Source organism: Bubalus kerabau, chromosome 12, assembly GCF_029407905.1.
Source record: "Bubalus kerabau isolate K-KA32 ecotype Philippines breed swamp buffalo chromosome 12, PCC_UOA_SB_1v2, whole genome shotgun sequence".
Taxonomy (NCBI): Eukaryota; Metazoa; Chordata; class Mammalia; order Artiodactyla; family Bovidae; genus Bubalus; species Bubalus kerabau.
In genome coordinates, this window is record NC_073635.1 from 83,043,687 (window position 1) to 83,064,812 (window position 21,126).

The 21,126-nt window shown below is 42.4% G+C and overlaps 1 protein-coding gene across 2 annotated transcripts in view; it reads left to right on the forward strand.

Moving 5' to 3' along the window:
- LOC129624734 (basic immunoglobulin-like variable motif-containing protein) overlaps positions 1 to 21,126 on the forward strand; it is a 62,664-nt gene that overhangs the window by 2,880 nt on the left and 38,658 nt on the right. The window contains exons 2-6 of one of the 2 annotated variants that reach the window (XM_055542980.1): positions 5,062 to 5,659; positions 9,387 to 9,513; positions 13,170 to 13,265; positions 13,758 to 13,862; positions 14,076 to 14,170. In XM_055542980.1, coding sequence (XP_055398955.1) covers positions 5,185 to 5,659; positions 9,387 to 9,513; positions 13,170 to 13,265; positions 13,758 to 13,862; positions 14,076 to 14,170 — 898 coding nt within the window. In that variant the 5' untranslated portion in view covers positions 5,062 to 5,184. The remainder of the gene's footprint in view (positions 1 to 5,061; positions 5,660 to 9,386; positions 9,514 to 13,169; positions 13,266 to 13,757; positions 13,863 to 14,075; positions 14,171 to 21,126) is intronic. The other variant, XM_055542979.1, reaches the window with a different exon arrangement.

Consider the following 21,126-nt stretch of genomic DNA (forward strand, 5'->3'; position numbering starts at 1 on the left):
CCCATGGACAGAGGAGCCTGCAGGGCTACAGTTCCTGGGGTCGCAAAGCAGTGGATACCACTAAAGCAACTTAGCACCCGGCACATGAAGGATAAGGGGAATTAAGTAAATAAAGGAGAAGAGGGAGGAGACAGCATTCAGAGGAAGGAAACATGGTCCATGGGGAGAGGAGAGTGAGGTGGAGGTAAAGAGAGAGAGAAAGCCAGTTGGCTTTTTGTTTTCATAGCAGAGAGTTTTAGGCAGGGGAGTCACGTGATCACATATGTGTACACGATTTACTTTCCATTATCTGTGCACAGGTCAGGTTAGAAATGTCAATGCATGGGAATGGGCAGGGACCTAGGAGCAGAAAGAAATGGTTTATAAAAATCATCTTCAGCATCAGTCCTTCTAATGAACACCCAGGGCCGATCTCCTTCAGAATGGACTGGTTGGATCTCCTTGCAGTCCAAGGGACTCTCAAGAGTCTTCTCCAACACCACAGTTCAAAAGCATCAATTCTTTGGCGCTCAGCTTTCTTCACAGTCCAACTCTCACATCCATACATGACCATTGGAAAAACCATAGCCTTGACTAGATGGACTTTTGTTGGCAAAGTAATGTCTCTGCTTTTCAACATGCTATCTAGGTTGGTCATAACTTTCCTTCGAAGGAGTAAGCGTCATGGGAAGCCTATACATAGACATAAATCCCTTCCCTTTTAAACTTCATTCCCATTCATCCTGATGTTTCTGATAAGAATATTCTCCTATTCTGATGCTGTTCAGCCGCTGTCGTGTCTGACTCTTTGTGACCTCATGGACTGCAGCACGCATATATATTCTCTTATATATGTTCCAGATTAGCTTTGTTCAGACATCCCCACCCTGCTGCACAGAGAGCTGGTCCCATAGGCAAAATTCCATTTAATCTGAGGAAGCAAGCTCTGTCAAAGCAGAAGCTAAGTCTGAGATGAAGAGATAACAGGACAAGGCCTGGAACATTTCTGTGTACCCTGACCCACCCGGCCAGCCCCCTAAACCTTTGTTCACCGCCCCTCACCATGGCCGCATGCTCTGTTTCATGTCCCACCCTCCTGCAACCCACCCACACAACCCCAACCCAGAAATAAGACCTCCTTCTATTCCCCACTGTGGCTTTTAGTGAAAGGCATGAGAAAAACAGGAAAGGAGTAGGAAATACTTTGCTCTCAGGGAGCTATATTCAATATCTTGTGATAAACCATACTGGAAAAGGATGTGAAAAAGGATGTGTGTGTGTGTGTATATATGTGTGTGTGTGTAAACGTATATGTGTATATATATGTGTGTGTGTGTGTGTGAGCATAGCTAAGTCACTTTTCTGTACAGCAGAAATTAACACAGCGTTGTAGATCAACTGTACTTCAACAAAATTTTTTAAAAAAGAAAATGCTTTGCTAGGGCATCTGCTAAGAGAGTAGCTTAGAGTTTGGCCTGTACAACCTCAGATACACAGAGCTTCTTCTCTCTCTCTGTCTTTTTTTTTTTTTCATTAATTTTATTTATTTATTTTACTTTTGACTGTGCTGGGTCTTCATTGCTGCGTGAGCTTTTCTCTAGTTGTGGAGAGTGGGGCTGTTCTCTGGTCGTGGTGCACCGCCTTCTCGTTGCGGTGGCATCTCTTGCTGCAGAGCAACGGCTCTCAGCGTGAGGGCTTCAGTAGCTGTGGCTCGCGGGCTCTAGAGCGCAGGCCCAGTACTTGTGGCTCACAGGCTTAGTTGCTCCCCGGCCTGTGGGATCTCTCCGGTTTAGAGATCGAACCCACGTCTCCTGCAGGCAGCTTCTTTACCGCTGAGCCACCAGGGAAGCCCTACCCAGAGCTTCTTTTTGAATCTTCCTCTACTGTCACATCCGGAGAAGGCAATGACACCCCACTCCAGTACTCTTGCCTGGAAGATCCCATGGACGGAGGAGCCTGGTAGGCTGTGGTCCATGGGGTCGCTAAGAGTCAGACTCGACTGGGCGACTTCACTTTCACTTTTCAGTTTCATGCATTGGAGAAGGAAATGGTGACCCACTCCAGTGTTCTTGCCTGGAGAATCCCAGGGACGGGGGAGCCTGGTGGGCTGCCGTCTGTGGGGTCGCACAGAGTCGGACACGACTGAAGCGACTTAGCTGCAGCAGCAGCTACCATCGCATCAGGAGATGAGGAAGAAGGAAAAACCGGCAAAGCTTCCTGTCGATAGATCCGCTACTCCTAGGATTTCTTGACCAAAAAGCAAAAAACCCGTGGAGGTTCCGCCTTTGGCAATGAAGCTCCCGCCAAACCAGCCCTCCTCCTGCAAATAACTGAACTCTGCATAAAGTACTAAAAAAAATCACTGTCCGAAATGTATGACTATGGAGGAAGCATTCCTTCGAAAGAAAGAAAATAAAATCTTCCCTAGGATATGTGGGGGCTTTCCTGGTGGCTCAGACAGTAAAGAATCTGCCTGCAATGCGGGAGACCTGGGTTCGATCCCTCGGTTGGGAAGATCCGCTGGAGGAGGGCATGGCAACCCACTCCAGTATTCTTGCCTGGAGAATCCCATGGACAGAGGAGCCTGGTGCGCTACAGTCCATGGGGTTGCAAAGAGTTGGACACGACTGAGCAACTAAGCACAGCACACAGGATGTGTGGGGTCCTCCTCGTGTGGAGCTCTGTTCCATAAATTCCATGAGGGACATGCAGTAGCTGTGCTGGTTTCTTCTCACAGACTCCAGGGCTGTTGTGGGAACCATCTTCTATGATTGCTTATCGCTTCTGTTGCTCAGTTGCTCAGTCCTGTCTGGTTCTTTGCGACCCCATGGACTGCAGCACGCCAGGCTTCCCTGTCCTTCACTATCTCCCAGAGTTTGCTCAAACTCATGTCCATCGAGTCCATCGGTGATGCCATCCAACCATCTCATCTTCTGTTGCCCCCTTCTCCTCCTGCCTTCAATCTTTCCTGGCATCAGGTCCTTTCCAATGTATAGTTTTAATTTATTTTTTAATTGAAGGATAATTGCTTTACAGATTCCAGTGTCTTAATCATCGGTTTTTGTTATTCAGTATTTGAGGATGGGTTTTATTATAATCATTTTCCTGTAACCTAGGAAAACTATTCTCATTTCTAGTTTTTCAAGTAAGTGAAGGGGCAGAGACAATAACTGGTCACATTCCAACTGGTTACCCTGGGTGGGTTTTATCTATGAAGTGGTCCCTGGGGAGGTGGGCTCACTCTGCTCCGGCACTTGCTTCAGGGGATCTCCCATATCACCTGGAATGGTTTGATTCACCAAGGTCTTCCTTTTGTTTAAATCTTCAACTTCCTCAGATAACCCTCAGTTGTTATTAAAGTTTGTTTTCTTCGCCAAAGGCTAGGTGTACGCCTGAAACTCAGTTTTTCCTGAGACTGATCAGAAGTTAGTCACTACGGGCTATAATTCATTGTGGTGATGCATGTAGAGTTTTGAGATGTGACACAACTGAGCGACTGAACTGAACTGAACTGATACACCATGAGTGTGTGCGTGCTAAGTTGCTTCAGTCGTGTCTGACTCTATGTGACCCTATAGAGTGTAGTCCCCCAGGCTCCTCTGTCCATGGGATTCTCCAGGCAAGAATACTGGAGTGGGTTGCTGTGCCTTCCTCCGGGGGATCTTCCTGACCTGGGGATCCAATCCCAATCTTCTACGGCTCCTGCCTTGCAGGCGGATTCTTTACCACTGAGCCACCAGGGAAGCTTATATACCATACAATTCACTTACTTATTTATATCTATCTATTTATGTTCATTTCTTTATTACTTATTTTGGGAGCAAACACAGAGAAACAGTTTGTTTATTTAAGACAGAAACAAGGCAGTGATACACATCCAGAGAGAAAAGGGTGTGGGCATCTTCTCTAATGAGGAGGAGCCTGGTGCACCTGTTTAAAGTGTACAATTCAGTGGCTCTTACTACATTCACAAAGTTGTGCATTCATCATCACAATCAGGGAATATTTTCATTCCTCCAAGAAGAAACCCCATCACTGCCAATCCCCTTTCGCCTCACAAGCCCTTAGGTAATCCCTAATCTAATTTCTGTCAGTGTACCTTTTCCCAGTCTGAGCATTTCATGTAAAAGGAGTTACACACTCTCTGGTCCTTTATCACTAGCTTCCTTTACTTAGCATAATGCTCTCAAGGTTCACCCATGTTGTAGCATGGATCAGTATTTCGTTTCTTCTTACTGTCCAATAGTATTTCATCGTATGGATAGACTACATCTTATTTATCCAATCATCAATTGATGAGAATTGGGTAGTTTCCTTTTTTTTTTTTTTTTTAAGCTATTATGAGTAGTACTGCTCTGGACATTTGTGTGGACAGACGTCTCCAGTTCTCTTAGATATATTCCGAGGAGTGAAATTGCTGGATCATATGCTAACTTCATGTATAACGTTTAAGGAGCTGTTTTCCAAAGTCATTGGAGCATTTTGCATTTCCACCAGCATTGTATGAGGGTTCCAGTTTCTCCACTTCCTCCTCGATCCTTATGATTATCTGTCTTTTTGATTCAAGCCGCCTGGATCAGTATGACGTGGTATCTTACTGTGGCTTTGATCTGCATTTCCATGAAGGCTAGTGAGGCACATATTTTTATGTGCTTATTGATCATTGCTACATCATCTTTGGAGAAATGACTGTGCAGATATTTTTCCCATCTTTAAATGGAGTCATTGGTCTTTTTATTATCCTATTTGTTGTTCAGTCGCTAAGTCGTCTCTGACTCTTTGCAACCCCATGGACTGCAACCTGCCAGGCCTCCTTGTCCCTTACTATCTCCTGGAGCTTTTCCAAGTTCATGTCCACTGAATCAGTGATACTATCCAACCATCTCATCCTTGATTATCCTAAAGCATCATTTAAAAATAATTTTTAACCAGACAGATGGTCAGTGACCACAACTTAAGTGTACAGTAGTTGTGAAATAAATATTTATCGAATGAAGGCCTGTGAAACACTTAGAATATGTGTTTGCATTTTGCAGTGTCTAGTGGGTTGTTGATCTTTCTGTCTCCTCCCTCTTTCCTTAGGAGCCCATTTTTGCAGCTCTCACGTTTTTGCAGAATGCTGTAAACGATTGTCACAGCTGTTTCTCAAGAAATAGAAAGCGTGGCACCCTCTTCCTCACAACAGAACTTTCATAGTTGCGTTCAATGCCTAACGTTGCAGAAGCAGAAGGGGCAGATGATTCTGGAAATGGTGAGCACAAATCCGAGAGAAGGTCTCCCGAAGAGAGCCTGCAAGGTGCCGTTCAGTCTTTCTGCACCCGTGCCTCCGGAGAACCCCTGGGTCCCAGAGGAGATGGTCATTATCCGTGGAGCTGTCCAGTGACCCACACTCGGGAGAAGATTTACGCCATCTGCTCAGACTATGCCTTTCTCAACCAGGCCACCTCAATCTATAAAACTCCAAATCCAGCCCGTTCTTGCCTCTCTGATAGTACCTCTTTATCTGCGGCAAATAATTCCTCAAGGTACATTGGCATCTCAGCCAGTACGTCGGACATCATCTACAATGAAGAAAACAGCTTGGAGAACTTATCCAACAGCCTGGGCAAGCTACCTCTCGCATGGGAAATTGATAAATCTGAATTTGATGGAGTGACCACGAATTTGAAACACAAATCAGGTGAGGAAGGAGCCTGGATGTTCCCAAGTGAAAATAAGAAGAAAACAAGCAATATCACTTGTTTAAACTTGCAATTAGGCATATTTTCTTGCAATACAGGAGACCCAGTTCAGGAAGATCCCCTGGAGAACGGAATGGCAACCCAGATCCCCTGGAGAACAGAATGGCAACCCACTCCAGTATTCTTGCCTGGAGAATCCCCATGGACAGAGAAGCCTGGTGGGCTACCGTCTGTGGAGTCACAAAAAGATGGGCACAACTGAGTGACTAACACTTTCATTGTGTTGTTTTTCATGATCAATTCAGGTCAGTCGCTCAGTCGTGTCCAGCTTTTTGCAGCCCCATGGACTGCAGCATGCCAGGCTTCCCTGTCCATCACCAGCTCCCGGAGCTTGCGCAAACTCATGTCCATTGAGTTGGTATTTCATTATAGTTTTAAAAAATAACCTTGGGGGTAAGACACTTAGTTCATTAATGTGTTGCCATTGGAAATTTCAAACTTAACCCTTGTGTTTTGAGAGCTTGGGCCAAATCTAAGAGTGCTGTTAAACGGAAGTATTACAGATAAGTACGCAGTAGTTTAGAAATGGGTAATGAGGTAGCTAGAATAACATAGTATTTCTGTTTCGCAGCGATGTGAATTCGTATTTCCCAATGAAGCATCTAGTTTTCTTTGTTACTATATAACAGTCTGACTTTTCTGTTGTTAAAAAGTTTTGAGCACTCAGCAGGGTCTCCAGGTGCCACCGAGTAGGTTGCACACTGCACAATGTGAGGGGGTGTCGTGTAGTCTTCACTTTCGCAATGTGGTAGTTCTGGAACACATCCTAATGCCCTTCCCGTCTTTCTTTGGAACTCACAGTAAGACTGGAATTTTGTGAGGTAGGTTCTGTTATCTTCATTTTATAGGTGAAGGAATGGAGGCATAGAGGGGATCGATTTTGGGATACACTTGCACAGCTAGAAAGAGGCAGAAGTCAAGTTCGTATTATTTCTTGGCTTTTCGGATCATTTTGTAAAATCTCTGTCGATCTGCATGTTCATTGACAAAATCAACTTGTTTCACAGAATGTTTTGTAAATTTGTAATTCTTGGGGAGTCATCAGAATTTCACTTTGTGTCTCTATTTGTGGGTGATTGGTCTATAATTTTTTTTTGGTGATATCTGTTCAGGTCTCCTAAGACGTGTTGGGAAGTGCTCTTTCTTCCTGTTTTCTGAGGGGTTTTCAGAGGGCTGATCACAATCTCTAAGTACGATTGTAGAGCTGTCTTGTGTGTGCTAAGTTGCTTCAGTTTGTGTCTGCCTCTTTGTGAGCTTATGGACTGGAGCCCGTCAGGCTCCTCTGTCCATGAGATTCTCCAGGCAAGAATACTGGAGTGGGTTGCCATGCCCTCCTCCAGGAGACCTTCCTGACCCAGGGATCACACCCGCATCGGCAGGCAGATTCTTTGCCACTAGTGCCATTGGGAAGTGTTCTCGCATCCTGTTTTCTGAGGGGTTTTCAGAGGGGTAATAACAATCTCGAAATATAGTTATGGAGTTGTCTTGATTTCCATAGATTCTGTCAGTTTAATCTGTGCATTTCATCTACATTGTAAAGGTGTTCACATAAAGCTGTTCCTAACAGTTCCTTGTATCCCTCTAACACCTGTCGGGTCTTTAGTGATAACTCCTTTTTCATCCCCAATGCTGGTAGTTTATGTTCTTTTTTTTTTTTTTTTTTTTCCTAGCAGTGGGTGTATCAGCTTTGTCTTTTCAAATAACCAGCTTTTAGCTTTACTAATTTTCTGAATTGTCTGTTTTTGTTTCACTGATTTATGCTCTTTACTATTTTGTTCCTCTTATTTTGGGTTTATTTTGTTCTTTATTTTCTATCCTCTTGATGCAAGACTTTTCTGTGTCAGTATTAAACGCTCTAAAATTGCTCACCAAGTACTGTTTTGGGGCTTCCCTGGTGGCTCTGATGGAAAAGAATCTGCTTGTAATGTGGAAGACCCAGGTTCGATTACTGGGTCTGGAAGATCCTCTGGGGGAGGAAATTGCATATCACTCCAGTATCTTGCCTGGAGAATCCCATGGACAGAGGAGCCTGGTGGGCTACAGTCCCTGGGGTCACAAAGAGTTAGACACCACTGAGCAACTAACACTTTTACTTTGAGTGCTGTTTTTGCTGAAGACCATAGATTTTAATACAGTTTATTTTTAACTATATTTAATTTGAAATATTTTCCAATTTCCCTTATTATTTCTTCCTTGATAAATACCTTATTTAGAAGTACGCTATGTTATTTCCATATATTTAGGGTTTTTCTAAGTACCAATGTCTAATTTAGTTCCATTATGGATGGAGGACATATGACCTGTCTTTTTAAATTTTGTTAAAGTATAGTTGATTTACAGTGTCTTGCTGTTTCAGGTATACAGTTCAGTGGTTGGGTTATACATATACATATATATTTTTCAGATTCTTTCCCCTTACAAGTTATTACAAATTATTGAGTATAGTTCCCTGTGCTATACAGTAGGTCTTTATGGTTCCAGCTGGTTTTGGGTGCCAGATGGTTTCATTGTAGAGCATCTTGAATGAAGAAAAAGGATCTTCTTCCACGTTTGTTTTCTAAACATGTATCTCTATAATCTCTATTGTCTAATTTATGACTGACTCATGAAAATGAAATATTAGCTTTTATTTAATTTTTATAGCAGATTGATTTTGTTTAAAATGTAATACGTGTGAGGGGTTTTAAAGTGCATCTAGCTAGGACTTCCCTGGTGATCCGGTGGTTAAGACTTTGCGCTTCCAATGCAGAGGGTTCAGGTTGGATATCTGGTCAGGGAACTAAGATCCTACATGCGGTGAGATCGAAAATAAAAATAAAGATATAAAGTGCACATAGCTATGTGAAATGTCCATGGTGTTTTAGTGAAACGAGGCTTGGATGTTAATTAATAATATTTTAATTTTTATTATTTTTTGATTGGGTGATCCACTAAATGGAAACAAAAAAGTATAAAAATCAAAGAGTGTAAAAATTCACTTTTGTCTCCCTTTGGTGAGGCTCCCAATTTTCCCTTCCCCTCCGTAGATAACCACTGTGTTGTCTTTTGTGTCTTTTGGAGAATGTGTGTGGTGTCTGTGTGTCTGTCTGTGCACACATATATATCTACTTGCACAGAAAGGAGGCTTTGTTTCCCATTCTGGCTCCTGGTGCTAAAGTTGCATTTTAATAATGTACTTGCATGCATCATTCTTAATTCACTTTGTGGTCTCTGGAGGCCTGGAGCTATTTTTAAACATCACATCATCAGATTATTGGATCTGATGCTTTTACTTTCTCAGCAGAGTAACGTTAATGTGGTTTTATTGTTTTATAGAAAGGATTCATTTTCTGGAAATTGGTCTCGTTAAATATTTTACCATTGCTAATTTGATTTTCTAAATGTGGCTAAGCATTTTGTGATTGATTCTTTTGCTAGCTAAGTGACTAGCCCAAGGATTAAAATATAAGAACCTGATAGGAAATAACATTCATGGTTCTTTAAATGTATTTTTATTCTCTATCCCTTTCTTTAAGGCAGAGGGTATTCTTGAAGATACATACAGTTTTGAATATGTTTGTGAATAGCATTTTTAGACCTAGCTACTTTGATATTTGTTGCATAATTAGTTGTATTGTTTTGGGATCTTACTTCATCTTACCTCATTTTTATACTCTTGTGTTCCAGGCAATGGAAAGAAGCAAGTTTCCAAGAAAAAAACTTCAGATAAGAAAGGAAGACATCAAAGGGAGTGGCCTCAGTATTCTCCTCTTGAAGATATTAAGCAGCGGAAAGTATTAGACCTCAGACGATGGTAATTGCTAAAAATTGACCTTTTTTACCTAACCACAGTACCACTGTCATACCTAACGAAGTTAACAAACATTTCCTTAGTATCTCATTTTTGGGCTTCCCTGGTAAAGTGGTAAAGAATCCACGTGCCAATGTAGGAGAGGCACGTCAGGAAGATCCCCTGGAGAAGGAAATGGTAACCCAGTCCAGTATTCTTCCCTGGAAAATACCATGGGCAGAGGAGCCTGGAGGGCTCCAGTTCATGGGGTCCTAAAGAGTCGGACATGACTGAGCTACTGAGCACACACACAGCGGTCCTTGTAAACTGGAAGTTAGGTGTAAAGACATGATTAGATTCTGGTTGAATACTTGGGGGCAAGAACACTGTCTTGGTGACCTTGTGTCCTTCATACTGTATCCCATCAGAAAGTATGTGGAGTCTGCTCTTTCGGGATTCAAGCTTCTAAGAGTGATCCCTGGAATACGGGGACCACAGCCTCAGCCACACTGTCAGGTCCCTTTCTTCCCTTTGCCGCCATCAGGTCATCACACTGTTGGCAGTGGCTTTGAGCCAACATCTAGACAGCCATCAACTTTTCACCTAGTGGTTTTAACCAAACCCACTGATGACCCCTGCCTGAATCCTGTTATAAAATGGTGATTTTTCAAAATTCTCTCATTTCTTCTGCCTTTACTAACTGCTGCTGCTGCTAAGTCACTTCAGTCGTGTCCGACTCTGTGCGACCCCATAGACGGCAGCCCACCAGGCTCCCCCGTCTCTGGGATTCTCCAGGCAAGAACACTGGAGAGGGTTGCCATTTCCTTCTCCAATGCGTGAAAGTGAAAAGTGAAAGTGAAGTCGCTCAGTCGTGTCCAACTCTTAGCGACCCCATGGACGGCAGCCTACCAGGCTCCTCTGCCCATGGGATTTTCCAGGCAAGAATACTGGAGTGGGGTGCCATTGCCTTCTCCGGCCTTTACTAACTGGCATTCCTTTAATGAGAAGATCTTCCACTTAGCAGCTGGGGCTATTTGGCGGCCATAACATAGAGTTCCTATTCTAAAGAAAAGGATGTTTAAGTCATGATAGTTTTTAGGTACTGCTAACCTGTGATTTGAGGTTTTAAAAATTCTTTGGTGTGATGTTTTAGAAATATTAGATTTCTTTCTCTTATTTTATAAATATTAGATGCTTTGCTGTGGGCTGAGTACAGAGAGGCAGAAAACAGGACTTTATTCTCCAATCTAGTTGAGAAGAGAGAAAAATGTAAAATATCTCAGGAACTTGGTCAGATGGTGGGTGGGAATAAACAACCAACATGAGAGGAGGTGATGATCACTGAAATGCTTCACTGAGAAGCTGGGGCTTAAGAAAGGAAAACGAGGGGGTAGAGGGTCTAAAGGTCTTTGAATGGATGGTAGGAAAGTGTCTGGCAGGTTGGTAATGAGGAGTAGACTGGTCTGTCTGAAGTGAGGTTCAGAGCAGCTAAGAAACTTACCCAAGATCACATGGCAAATACGTAGATCTTGCATTGAAACTGAAGAGAATTGGACTCCAGAGTCCTTGGTCTTTCTTTATAACACCTTTCAAAGTCTATTTCCTGGATGTCAGGTTAAGGATTTAGAACTTTTTTCCAGGGTAGAGATAATCCACTGATGCTTTCTTAACAAAAGCATATTTCACAAAGATAAACTGGTAGACTGTATTGGAGAAGTGACACAGATAAAAACATTAATTTTACTTTCTTTGGAGCGAGGTTTTATGCATTTTGTTCTGAATCCCTTTGACTTAGGATTTGTTATAACCACATATATGAGTAATTATTCTTAATAGTGTAACATGTAAGGCCATAAAGATTTGGATGAGGAAAGATAGATGTGAGAAATAATCTAAGGGGAAAAATTACCTGGATGACAAGTATATTTCCTGGAGAATGTTACAAGGTTAGAGATGGAATGGAAAGACCCACAGAATGTCAGTAAAAGTTTTAAGCTGGTCATGAACAAGACTGGTAAAAAGTTTGGACTGATGAAGAAGTATGAAAAACCTTAACAGTCCCTAAGCTTGATCCTAAGGATTTAGTGTGTAAGATGGAGGAGGGAGATTGAACCATGGCAGAATAAGGTCTTTTTACTCCACTTCTTCCCTCAAAACCATGAAAACAATAACAAGAAAATGAAAAACAGGAAATCCTCTATCTTCCCTGAAACAAAGAAATAGCAGCATCCCCAAACTATCATTTCTAATACATACTCATCAGATCCCATACATTATGTATTAACAGAGAGGAGATACTGAGACCTCATAGACTACTGCTGGCCTCAAACAATGCAGGTTGCTCTACATTTCAGGTGACACCCCCGAACCATGGTGACTCTGGTTAAATCTAGGGGTATGAGCTGTGGTGTGAGAGGGGAAGAATCTGAATTCTTTCAGGAGATCCAGGTCAGCACTACAGAGATGCAGGGAGGATTGCAGGGGAAGACACTGTGCTGATCACTACCTGATTATCTTACCAGTTGTATGCCAGCTGAGAACACTGCCTCTAGGGATTTACAGGAACGTGGTGCTTACAGGAGGGCAACACAGGCCACACACTTCCTGATTTCAAAACTTATTACACAGCATAAAGACAGACATAGACCAATGGAACAGAATTGAGCTTAGAAATAAACATTCACGCAAATAGGCAAATAATCTTCTGCAAGGGTGTAAAGACCACAAGATGGGGAAAGGACAGTCTCTTTGGAAAAGAGTGCTGTGATATCCACGTGCAAAAGAATGAAACTGGACCCTTACTTCACATCATACACAAAAATTAACTCAAAATTGATTAAAGACCTAAATGTAAGACCTAAAGCTATAAGATCCTAGAACATAGGGGACAATCTTCATGACATTGGATTTGGCAGTGATTTCTGGAGTATGACACGAAAAGCACAGGTAGCAAAAGCAAAAATAGACAAATGGGACTACGTCAAACTTAAACATTGCTGTGCACCAAAGGAAACAATCAACAAAGTGAAAAGGCAGCCTGCAAGGTGGGGGAAAATGTTTGCAGATCATGTATCTGATAGGGGATTGATATCCAGACAATATAAAGAATTCCTACAGCTAAAGTTGCTAACAGTCATACACGTAGCTCAACTAGGAGTTTGCATTGAAATTTTAGGAGCTGGCATCTAAATTTATATAGCTGTAATTTTTTTCCATTCGTTTGAGTAACATTCACTTTAACTAGTCATACTTAGCCATCATTCTTAAAAAGCATGATTTATTGTTATGCGTTTACAATGCATGCATGCTCAGTCATCTCCCACTCTTTGCAACCCTATGGACTAAAGCCCTTCAGGCTTCTCTGTCCATGCGATTTTCCAGGCAAGGATACTGGAGCGGGTTACCATTTCCTCTGCCAGGAGATCTTCCTGACCCGGGGACTGAACGTGCATCTCCTGAGCTGCTGCACTGCCCGGTGTGTTCTTTACCATTTGAGCCAGTTATGCATTTATAATGTGTTTAACAAATATGAAAATACTTTAAATGAATGAATATTTAACATTGGTTTGAATGATCAAAGTTTTCATTATGCTAACATGCTCAGTTGCCATGAGTGTTCTGTTTTTATATGCGTATTTTGTGTTTATTCAAGTGAAGAAAACAGTCTTTTACTTTTTCAGGTACTGCATAAGCCGACCACAATATAAGACTTCTTGTGGCATCTCCTCGTTAGTTTCTTGTTGGAATTTCTTGTATAGCACAATGGGAGCTGGAAAGTAAGTTTGATAAGCTATCTCTAAACTCCAAATTCAGAAGTTCTTTGGTGTTGCTTTTGCTATAATGGAAAATTTTGAAATATGGAATAATGAAAGATTTTTAAAAATATTCTTTTAAAAAAATGTATTTATTTATTGATTGCATCGGGTCTTAGTTGCGATGCACAGACTTAGTTGTCCTGCAGAATGTGGGATCTTAGTTCCCTGACCAGGGATCAAACCCACATCCCCTGCATTGCAGGTGGATTCCCTGCATTGCAGGGAAGTCCCTATAATGGAAGATTTTTAAGAACAGATTTTTTAGAAATTGGGGGAAAACTGCCATATTTTGTTTGAAACCTTTTAGCTAAAAATAAATGTATGCATTGTTTTTGATAAGATAAAAATGTAAAATTTTAATAAAACTGTTTGCAAATGAGACAGTAACATTGAGACAGGTTGCATTTGCGTATGATGGAAATTGTCAAATGAAAGACCATATTTCTTTTGTAGTCTTCCACCCATCACCCAGGAGGAAGCTTTACATATTTTGGGCTTTCAGCCTCCATTTGAAGATATTAGGTTCGGCCCCTTCACTGGAAATACGACACTTATGAGGTATGAAGCCTGTGTTTAGAGGAAGACCTTATTTCTAGTTCTGCAAAATAATAATTCTGTAGGTGTACATTGATAGTAAACCCTGTATCTGACCGTTCAAACCCAACTTGTGATACATATGCCAGGCTTGGGCTCTGCCCGAATTTTACTGAAATTGGAATAGCACTTTCTTTGGAATTGTTGCTATGAGTGAGTCTTCTTGTTATTTTTCAGGTGGTTTAGACAAATTAACGACCACTTCCATGTAAAAGGATGCTCATATGTTCTATATAAGCCTCATGGGAAGAATAAAACAGCTGGAGAAACTGGTAAGTAAATACATAGAAGATTTACACACACCCATACACACACACACACACTTAGGATTCATCTCAAAGATTGGTTTTGATTCATGGGATATGCTGTAAACTATAAATACAGTCTATCACTCTATCTAAGAGGAAATCATAATAGATAATATTGATCGTAATATATAGGGTACTTTTCAATGTACAATTTAATATTTTTTAGTTCTTTCCCTCTTTGAAGGTAGAACTTTTTAAGTTTTATGGCATGTCATAGACACTGCTTTAGCACGGTGTGTTTTTTGGGCCCATGGGGTGTGTGTGTGAGAGAGAGGGAGAGAGAGAGCTTGCTGCTACTAAAATCCTTTCAGGAAGCAGCATGGAATTTGCAGTTCCTCTTCCTGAAAGGGAATGCAAGGATTTAGAATATTTGTTGTTAGAGTGGCATAAAAATATATAACAACAGGACAATGAACTGTGAAAGTGACATAGTTCTGTTATAAAAGGGTCTTGGTTGTTACAGAGAATAATACAGTCTATCCTAAGGATTGTGTTAGTTATGTGCTAGTTAAATAATTTGAATTATTTGAACATTTCCATTTTTAAAATTTCACAATCACCTTTTGAATTTATGGTCAGAAACCTACAATACAGTGTTAGAGAAAATGTTCTTTCAACACTTGTCAAAAGGGTAAGGAAGACTATTGAAGACTGTTGTAATGGGGAACTGGGTCATGGGAGAGCAATCGGGCTCAACCTGAAACAACAAACCAACTCTCAAAGCGAGGGTTCCATGGATGGAAGGTTATTAAGAAGAGACATCAAGGGTCCTTGCTGAACTGGTCTAACAGGTCTTATCTCAGGCAGTCTAAGGGTTGGGCATTAAGAGTGAAGGATAAGGACCTTGATCTTGTCCTGGTGGGGGGTATCCTGGTGGGGGATTCTCTCTCAACTGACTTTGGCAGAATTTTTGCTAAAACTGGATTCAGCCAGGATGGACACAGAATCCCAAGGTCCAAGCCAGCTGAGAAGAAGGCTCAGCGATGCCTTACTTGAGGTAGGATATAGGTGGGCTCCAAGTTGGGGAATTTACAGTCAGCCAGCCTCCTCTTTGCATTTCTTGACATCAGAGACAGCTGGGCTCCCATTGAGGAATTTATACCCAACAAGAAACAGGATAAATGGCCGGTCTTTGTCCCTTACCTTAAGGGCATAATTGTGGCCAGGACAAAGAAAGGAAAAAACTCTGTCTGATAAAGGAGACACTAACCCATGCGTAGAAAGGCTCCTTGGAGTCAAAAGTGAGAAGATAATTCCGGGCCGTAATGAGTCGTGCTCCTCCCAGAAGCCTTCACTTCGAGATCTATCTTGGCTAGGGTGTGCGTGCACGTCCCAGGGGACGGTCCTAAGACATATTAACCAGGGGGGGACAAAGCAAGGTGATTGGCCTGAGGGAAGATCTAGATCTGGAAAACTGCTTCTTTCTAAAGGATTTAAACTTCCCAAAGGCACCACTATCTCTCTGAGTGCCCATGTGCCTTTCCTCATGTACTTTTCCTTTCAATAAACTTTTTACTTTACTCTTTATCTTCTGCCTCCTCTCCTGAATTTGTTCCTGACTAGGCAGGCAGGGCTAGGAACCTTAGCCCTAACTGCTGGCTCCTGTGGCCCAGTGGTTAGGAGTCTGGGTCTGAGAAACGAAGCCCCTGCTTCCAGCTAGCACTCGCTGCTGCTTGCTGCAAGCTGCTGCTTACTGCTGCGTGCGTCCGAAATCAAACTGAAGTCTGCTCAAGCAGAGGCTTTGTCAGCAGACAGAGTACCTGGTTTACTAAGCTCAAGGAGTGAACACAGAGTAACGGTAAATAAACAGGGTCTAATCTGTTGCCTTTTCACAGGCGTATCCAGCTGCTTGTGAGGTAGGCAGACTTGGAGTCCGCATAGTGGTTTCTGCACATACTGGTTCTGTGATCTGAACGAGGTGCTTAAACTCTCACTCACTGAGCCAGTGTAGACCTTGTCTCCATATTTTCACCCCACAGGGTCACTGTGAAGATAAAAGGAGACGTATTTGTAATATACTTAGCCCCTTGCCTGACAAAGTAAGGACTCAGTCAATGTTAATTTTATTCTTATTGACTGAGCTCTGTGCAGTGGCAGGGGCCCTTTCTTCATGGAGTCTCCCTGGTCAGGCTCAGACGGTAAAGCATCTGCCTGCCATGCGGGAGACCCAGGTTTGATCCCTGGGTGGGGAAGATGCCCTGGAGGAGGACATGGCAACCCACTCCAGTATTCTTGCCTGGAAAATTCCATGGACAGAGGAGCCTGGTAGGCTACAGTCCATGGGGTCACAAAAAAGTCGGACACAACTGAGCGACTTCACTTTCCTTTCCTTACTCCATGGAAAGGGGAGCCTTAAATGTTAATAATCTTTTAATAATGTTAATAATTTTTCCTGTTTCCATTGTGGCTGTCAACACATCCTCTCTAAGTAATTGATCAGGCGATGAAAAACTAAGAGAGGATAGACTTTGCAACACACATCAGTGTTTTTCCTTTGAGGAATAGGCTCTTCTCTCCATCCCTCCTCTTTTTTTTTTTTTTTTGATGCGAGGAGAGGAATTGTTGCTATAATTTCTCCAAATAAATTTCAATACTGTATTTTCCCAGTTTTGTTCTTATTTTTGCTTTCCCTATTACAAAACTTGACTTCTCACTGTCTCTTTTTCTACCTGTGTTTTCCTGGAGGATAACTGATCCACTTCCCCCTTGATCTTTCTCTTCAAGCCTCAGTGGTCCTTAGCAAGCCCTGCCTTATGTCTGACACTTGGATTTCTCTTAATTTCTGTAATACTGGTCATTTTTATCTGTTGTTTGGCATTTGGGACGTGCAGCCTCATATGATGTTGCATCTTTTTAATGTGTCTGCCCAGCTTCTTGGTCATAGGGACTTCCCTCACTAACCCTTTGATTCTATGTATGATGCCCTCTGACCTTACCCATGTGACCCTTGGGACTTCTGATTGTATTCCGAGTGGAGAGTGTTAATCTGTGTCGAGCAGAAGTCGTTCCTGTTCCATCTCATTGTAGAAGACAGAGTTGCAGAGACAGGCTTTTCTCGTTTGTTTCTGGAATATTCAGTAGTGAAAACCGTGGCCAGTTGTTAGTGTGCATTAAAAAAAAATACTTTGAAATGTATCTTTTGTTTGTTTAGATTTTTTTTTGTGGGGTGCCCTGTGGCACAGCATGTGGGATCCCAGTTCCCCAGCCAGAGATTGAGCCCACACTCCCTGCAGTGCCAGCTCGGAGTCCTAACCACTGAACCACCAGAGAAGTCCCATGCTTAGATTATTTTTAAGGGCTCTCAGGCCTGTTTTCTTTAACAGGCTTTACATTTTCCTGGTGACTACACTTCTTAGATTTTGGAACTCCCTCTTTTCTGGCTGACTTGCTCGTTTCCTATGGGCCTTCAGGAAATGTGAACTGAGATTGTGCACGCTCAGTCATGTCCAATTCTTTGCAACCTCATGGACTGTGGCCTGCCAGGTTTCACTGTCCGTGGGATTTCTCAGGCAAGAATACTGGAGTGGGTTGCCATTTCCTTCTCCAGGGGAGCTTCCGGACCTGGGTATTGAACCTGTGTCTCTTGAATTGGAAGGCAGATTCTTTCCTACTGAACCACCTGGGAAGCCCTCACTCATGGAATAAAAGCAAAATCCAGGGATTTTAACAAAAATGAACAGATTTGACTGTGAATATGAGTTGAAGCATTTTTTAAGAGCTGTACTTAATAATGACTCACAAAATTTTGTGCCAGAAGTTGTCAACATTAATGTCAAACTATTGGTTCACTTATTATTATTCACTTCCTATTATTGTTACTTATTAGAGTAAAACGTCAAACTGTTGGTTCCCTTAGTTACCAGCTTTTATGCCAGGAACATCTAGATTCATTTGTTTTTAACAGCTCGCTTGAAAATTATACTAACATTCCTGTATTTCTTTTTATTCTTTTAATAGATACCTTTGCCCTATCACGACATAACTACCAGTTAACTATAGTGTCTTAGTGTATCTTGAGTGGACTGTGCATTTATATTCTGTTTTCCTCATCTTCTGGTTTTCTCCAGTTCATATTAGACACAAGATCAAATAAATCTTTTCCGTGTGTGGCACTAATATATCCTTTCCTACTTTGGGGACTCTGTGTAACTTGCTGAAAGCGTCAAGTCCTTCGCACCATCCCAGGCGAGAGCAGATTGGTCTTTTGATGCTGTCCTGCATGTACCAGTTGAATTTAGAAGATTCGAGGGTCTAAGAACCTAGCAGGATTATACTGTGTTGCTAGATTGCAAAATCCGGTTCTTGTCTTTGAAGGTATAAAAATGCATTTTGATAAGTTATTTTAGAGTTCTTTGGAGTTCTGTTCTTATAGAATAGACTTTGACTCAGCAGGCTCACAGAATATCAGAATGTTAATATATTAACTGAGAGTGAGAAATACAGCATCAAAGGCACCAGCATTTCCTCGACGGCTGCTCAGGACACACACTGCTCCTTGCAAGGCAGCAGGCCAGCACATTCTGGTAGTTTTGCTCTGCTTTCTCTACACCATCCGCATCATGGCTCTGCATTTGGTAGTGGCTGCTGTGTCGCTGAAGTTTCAGATTCTTGATATCCTCTTGACTCCACATCCTGATGTGGTTTAGACCCCACATCAGTCTGAATTTAGTTTCCATGTGTAACGCATTCGTTTGTCTGCTATGTAGCATCACCGTCTAGGATGACTGCCTTAATGTACTAAGTGGTATGTTTTATTTCAGAAGGTGATCTTTTTCTGACCTTACACTGAATTTCTGGGGGTGCCCTACGAGAGGCCTATGTGCCCTCCATCCTGGACCAGACGATGTGCTCTTCCCTGACTATCTCCCTCCCATGGAGTAGTGTGGTTTTCTCCACATGCTCCTTCCTCTGGGTTGTCAGAATCCTGCCACTTGATTTTGTTCTGTCCTGAATGCCACCCCCTTCTTGATTCCTTAAACCCAAGGTACTCTTTCTTCTTTGAATTACACCCCCTTTTTTTTTTTGCATTTTTTCCACCCTATATCCAAGTCACCTCTTTTATCTTCTCTATGAGGGCAGCTTGAGGTACTATGCATTCCTCGCCTTTTGTTTTCTTATGGTTCCTGATATATTGGGTTGGCAAAACAATTCAGGTTTTCCTGTTACAGAAAACGTCATGATACAGCTTACAGAAAGGCCTAAACGAACTTTTTGGCTAACCCAATAGTTGGTAGCTGTTCATTAATTTGCTTCCTGAATTGAGTGCAATAAAAATTTCCTGTTAACCTTAGACCAGTGGCTTTCGAGATGTGACCCCTGGATGAATATTAGCATCACCTGGTAATGTGTTAGACATGCAAATTGTTGGTCCCCACTCCAGACCTACTGGGTCAGTCACCGAGGGGTTAGGTATCAGCAATCTGTTATTTAACAAGCCCTTCCTGCTCAGGTTTGAGAACTACTGCTGTGGCCTTTCTGGACTTCCCAGGTGGTGCTGGTGGTAAAGCTTGCCAGTGCAGGAGATGTAAGAGACATGGGTTTGATCCCTGGGTCAGGAAGATCCCTGGAGGAGGGCATGGCACCCCACTCCAGTATTCTTGCCTGGAGAATTCCATGGACAGAGGAGCCTGGCAGGCTGCAGTCCATGGGACTGCAGAGAATCAGAAACAAGTGAATGACTAAGCACAGCGAAAATAGTAACCATGGGCTTCCCTGGTGGTGCTAGTGGTGAAGAATCTGTTAGTGCAGGAGAGGTGGATTTGATCCCTGGGTCAAGAAGATTTCCTGGAGAAAGAAATGGCAACCCACTCCAGTATTCTTGCTTGGGAAATCACGTGGACAGAGGAGCCTGGCGGTCTACAGTCAATGGGGTCGCAAAGAGTTGGACACAAATGAGGTGACTTAGCACGCATACACTCTGTTACCTTTCTAAAGAGGTGCTATCCCGCTTCTTTATCAGGAGTGTGGTCTTCCATTGATAGGAAGCTCAGTGATTTTTCATTCTGTGCTCAGTTGAGTCTTGGGAATTCTATGGTGGTGCTTCAGGGCTGGTGAGGGGAGAGGGGTGAGCCCGTAGATTCCCTACCTCCTTTTGGGCCACAGTAACAGCTTTGATCCTTTTTATGAACTGGCCAGACATGTAAACTTTCCTTGCAGAAGGCGTTCCATGTCAAAATAAATCTGAAAATTACTGATCTGAATTAGAGGTCAGCAAACAACAGCCCATGAGCACGCAGCAAACAACAGCCCACTTTATTTTATAAATAAAGTTTTATTGGCAGATAAACATATCCATTTGCTTACACACGGCCCACGGCTGTTTCTCTCTGTGGCTGCTTTCAGCTACAGCGCCAGAGCTGAGTAGTAGCAAGGGTAGTGCCCTGATCCAGGACTTCCCTGGTAGCTCAGATGGTAAAGAATCTGCTTGTGATGCCAGAGACCTGGGTTTGATCCCTGGGTCAGGAAGATGCCCTGGAGAAGGAAATGGCAACCCACTCCATTATTCTTGCCTGGAAAATCCCATGGCCAGAGGAGCCTGGGGGGCTATAGTCCATGGAGTTACGAAGAGTCGGACAAGACTTAGTGACTGAACAACAACAATCCAAGTCCATCAGAACGTTGTCATGTACTTTGAAATAATAACAAAAGATATACCTGAGTAGCATGATCATTACTTCATAGAAGAAAACCCACCTTGTGTCCTCTAGAAAACTAGGACATATTCTAAGAGTATTTGTAGCAGGTGAAATAGTATGAATATTAATGATGGCAAACTTTCACTCCTATCTCATTTGCCCCTGAATATATTCCAGACATTAATGTGACTCCTATTCATAATCCCAATAAGGAAATCAGCTGTTTTGGATTATATTTGACTTAGGAGGGAAGTGTGAAATAAAAATTTCCATTAAAAAGTTACA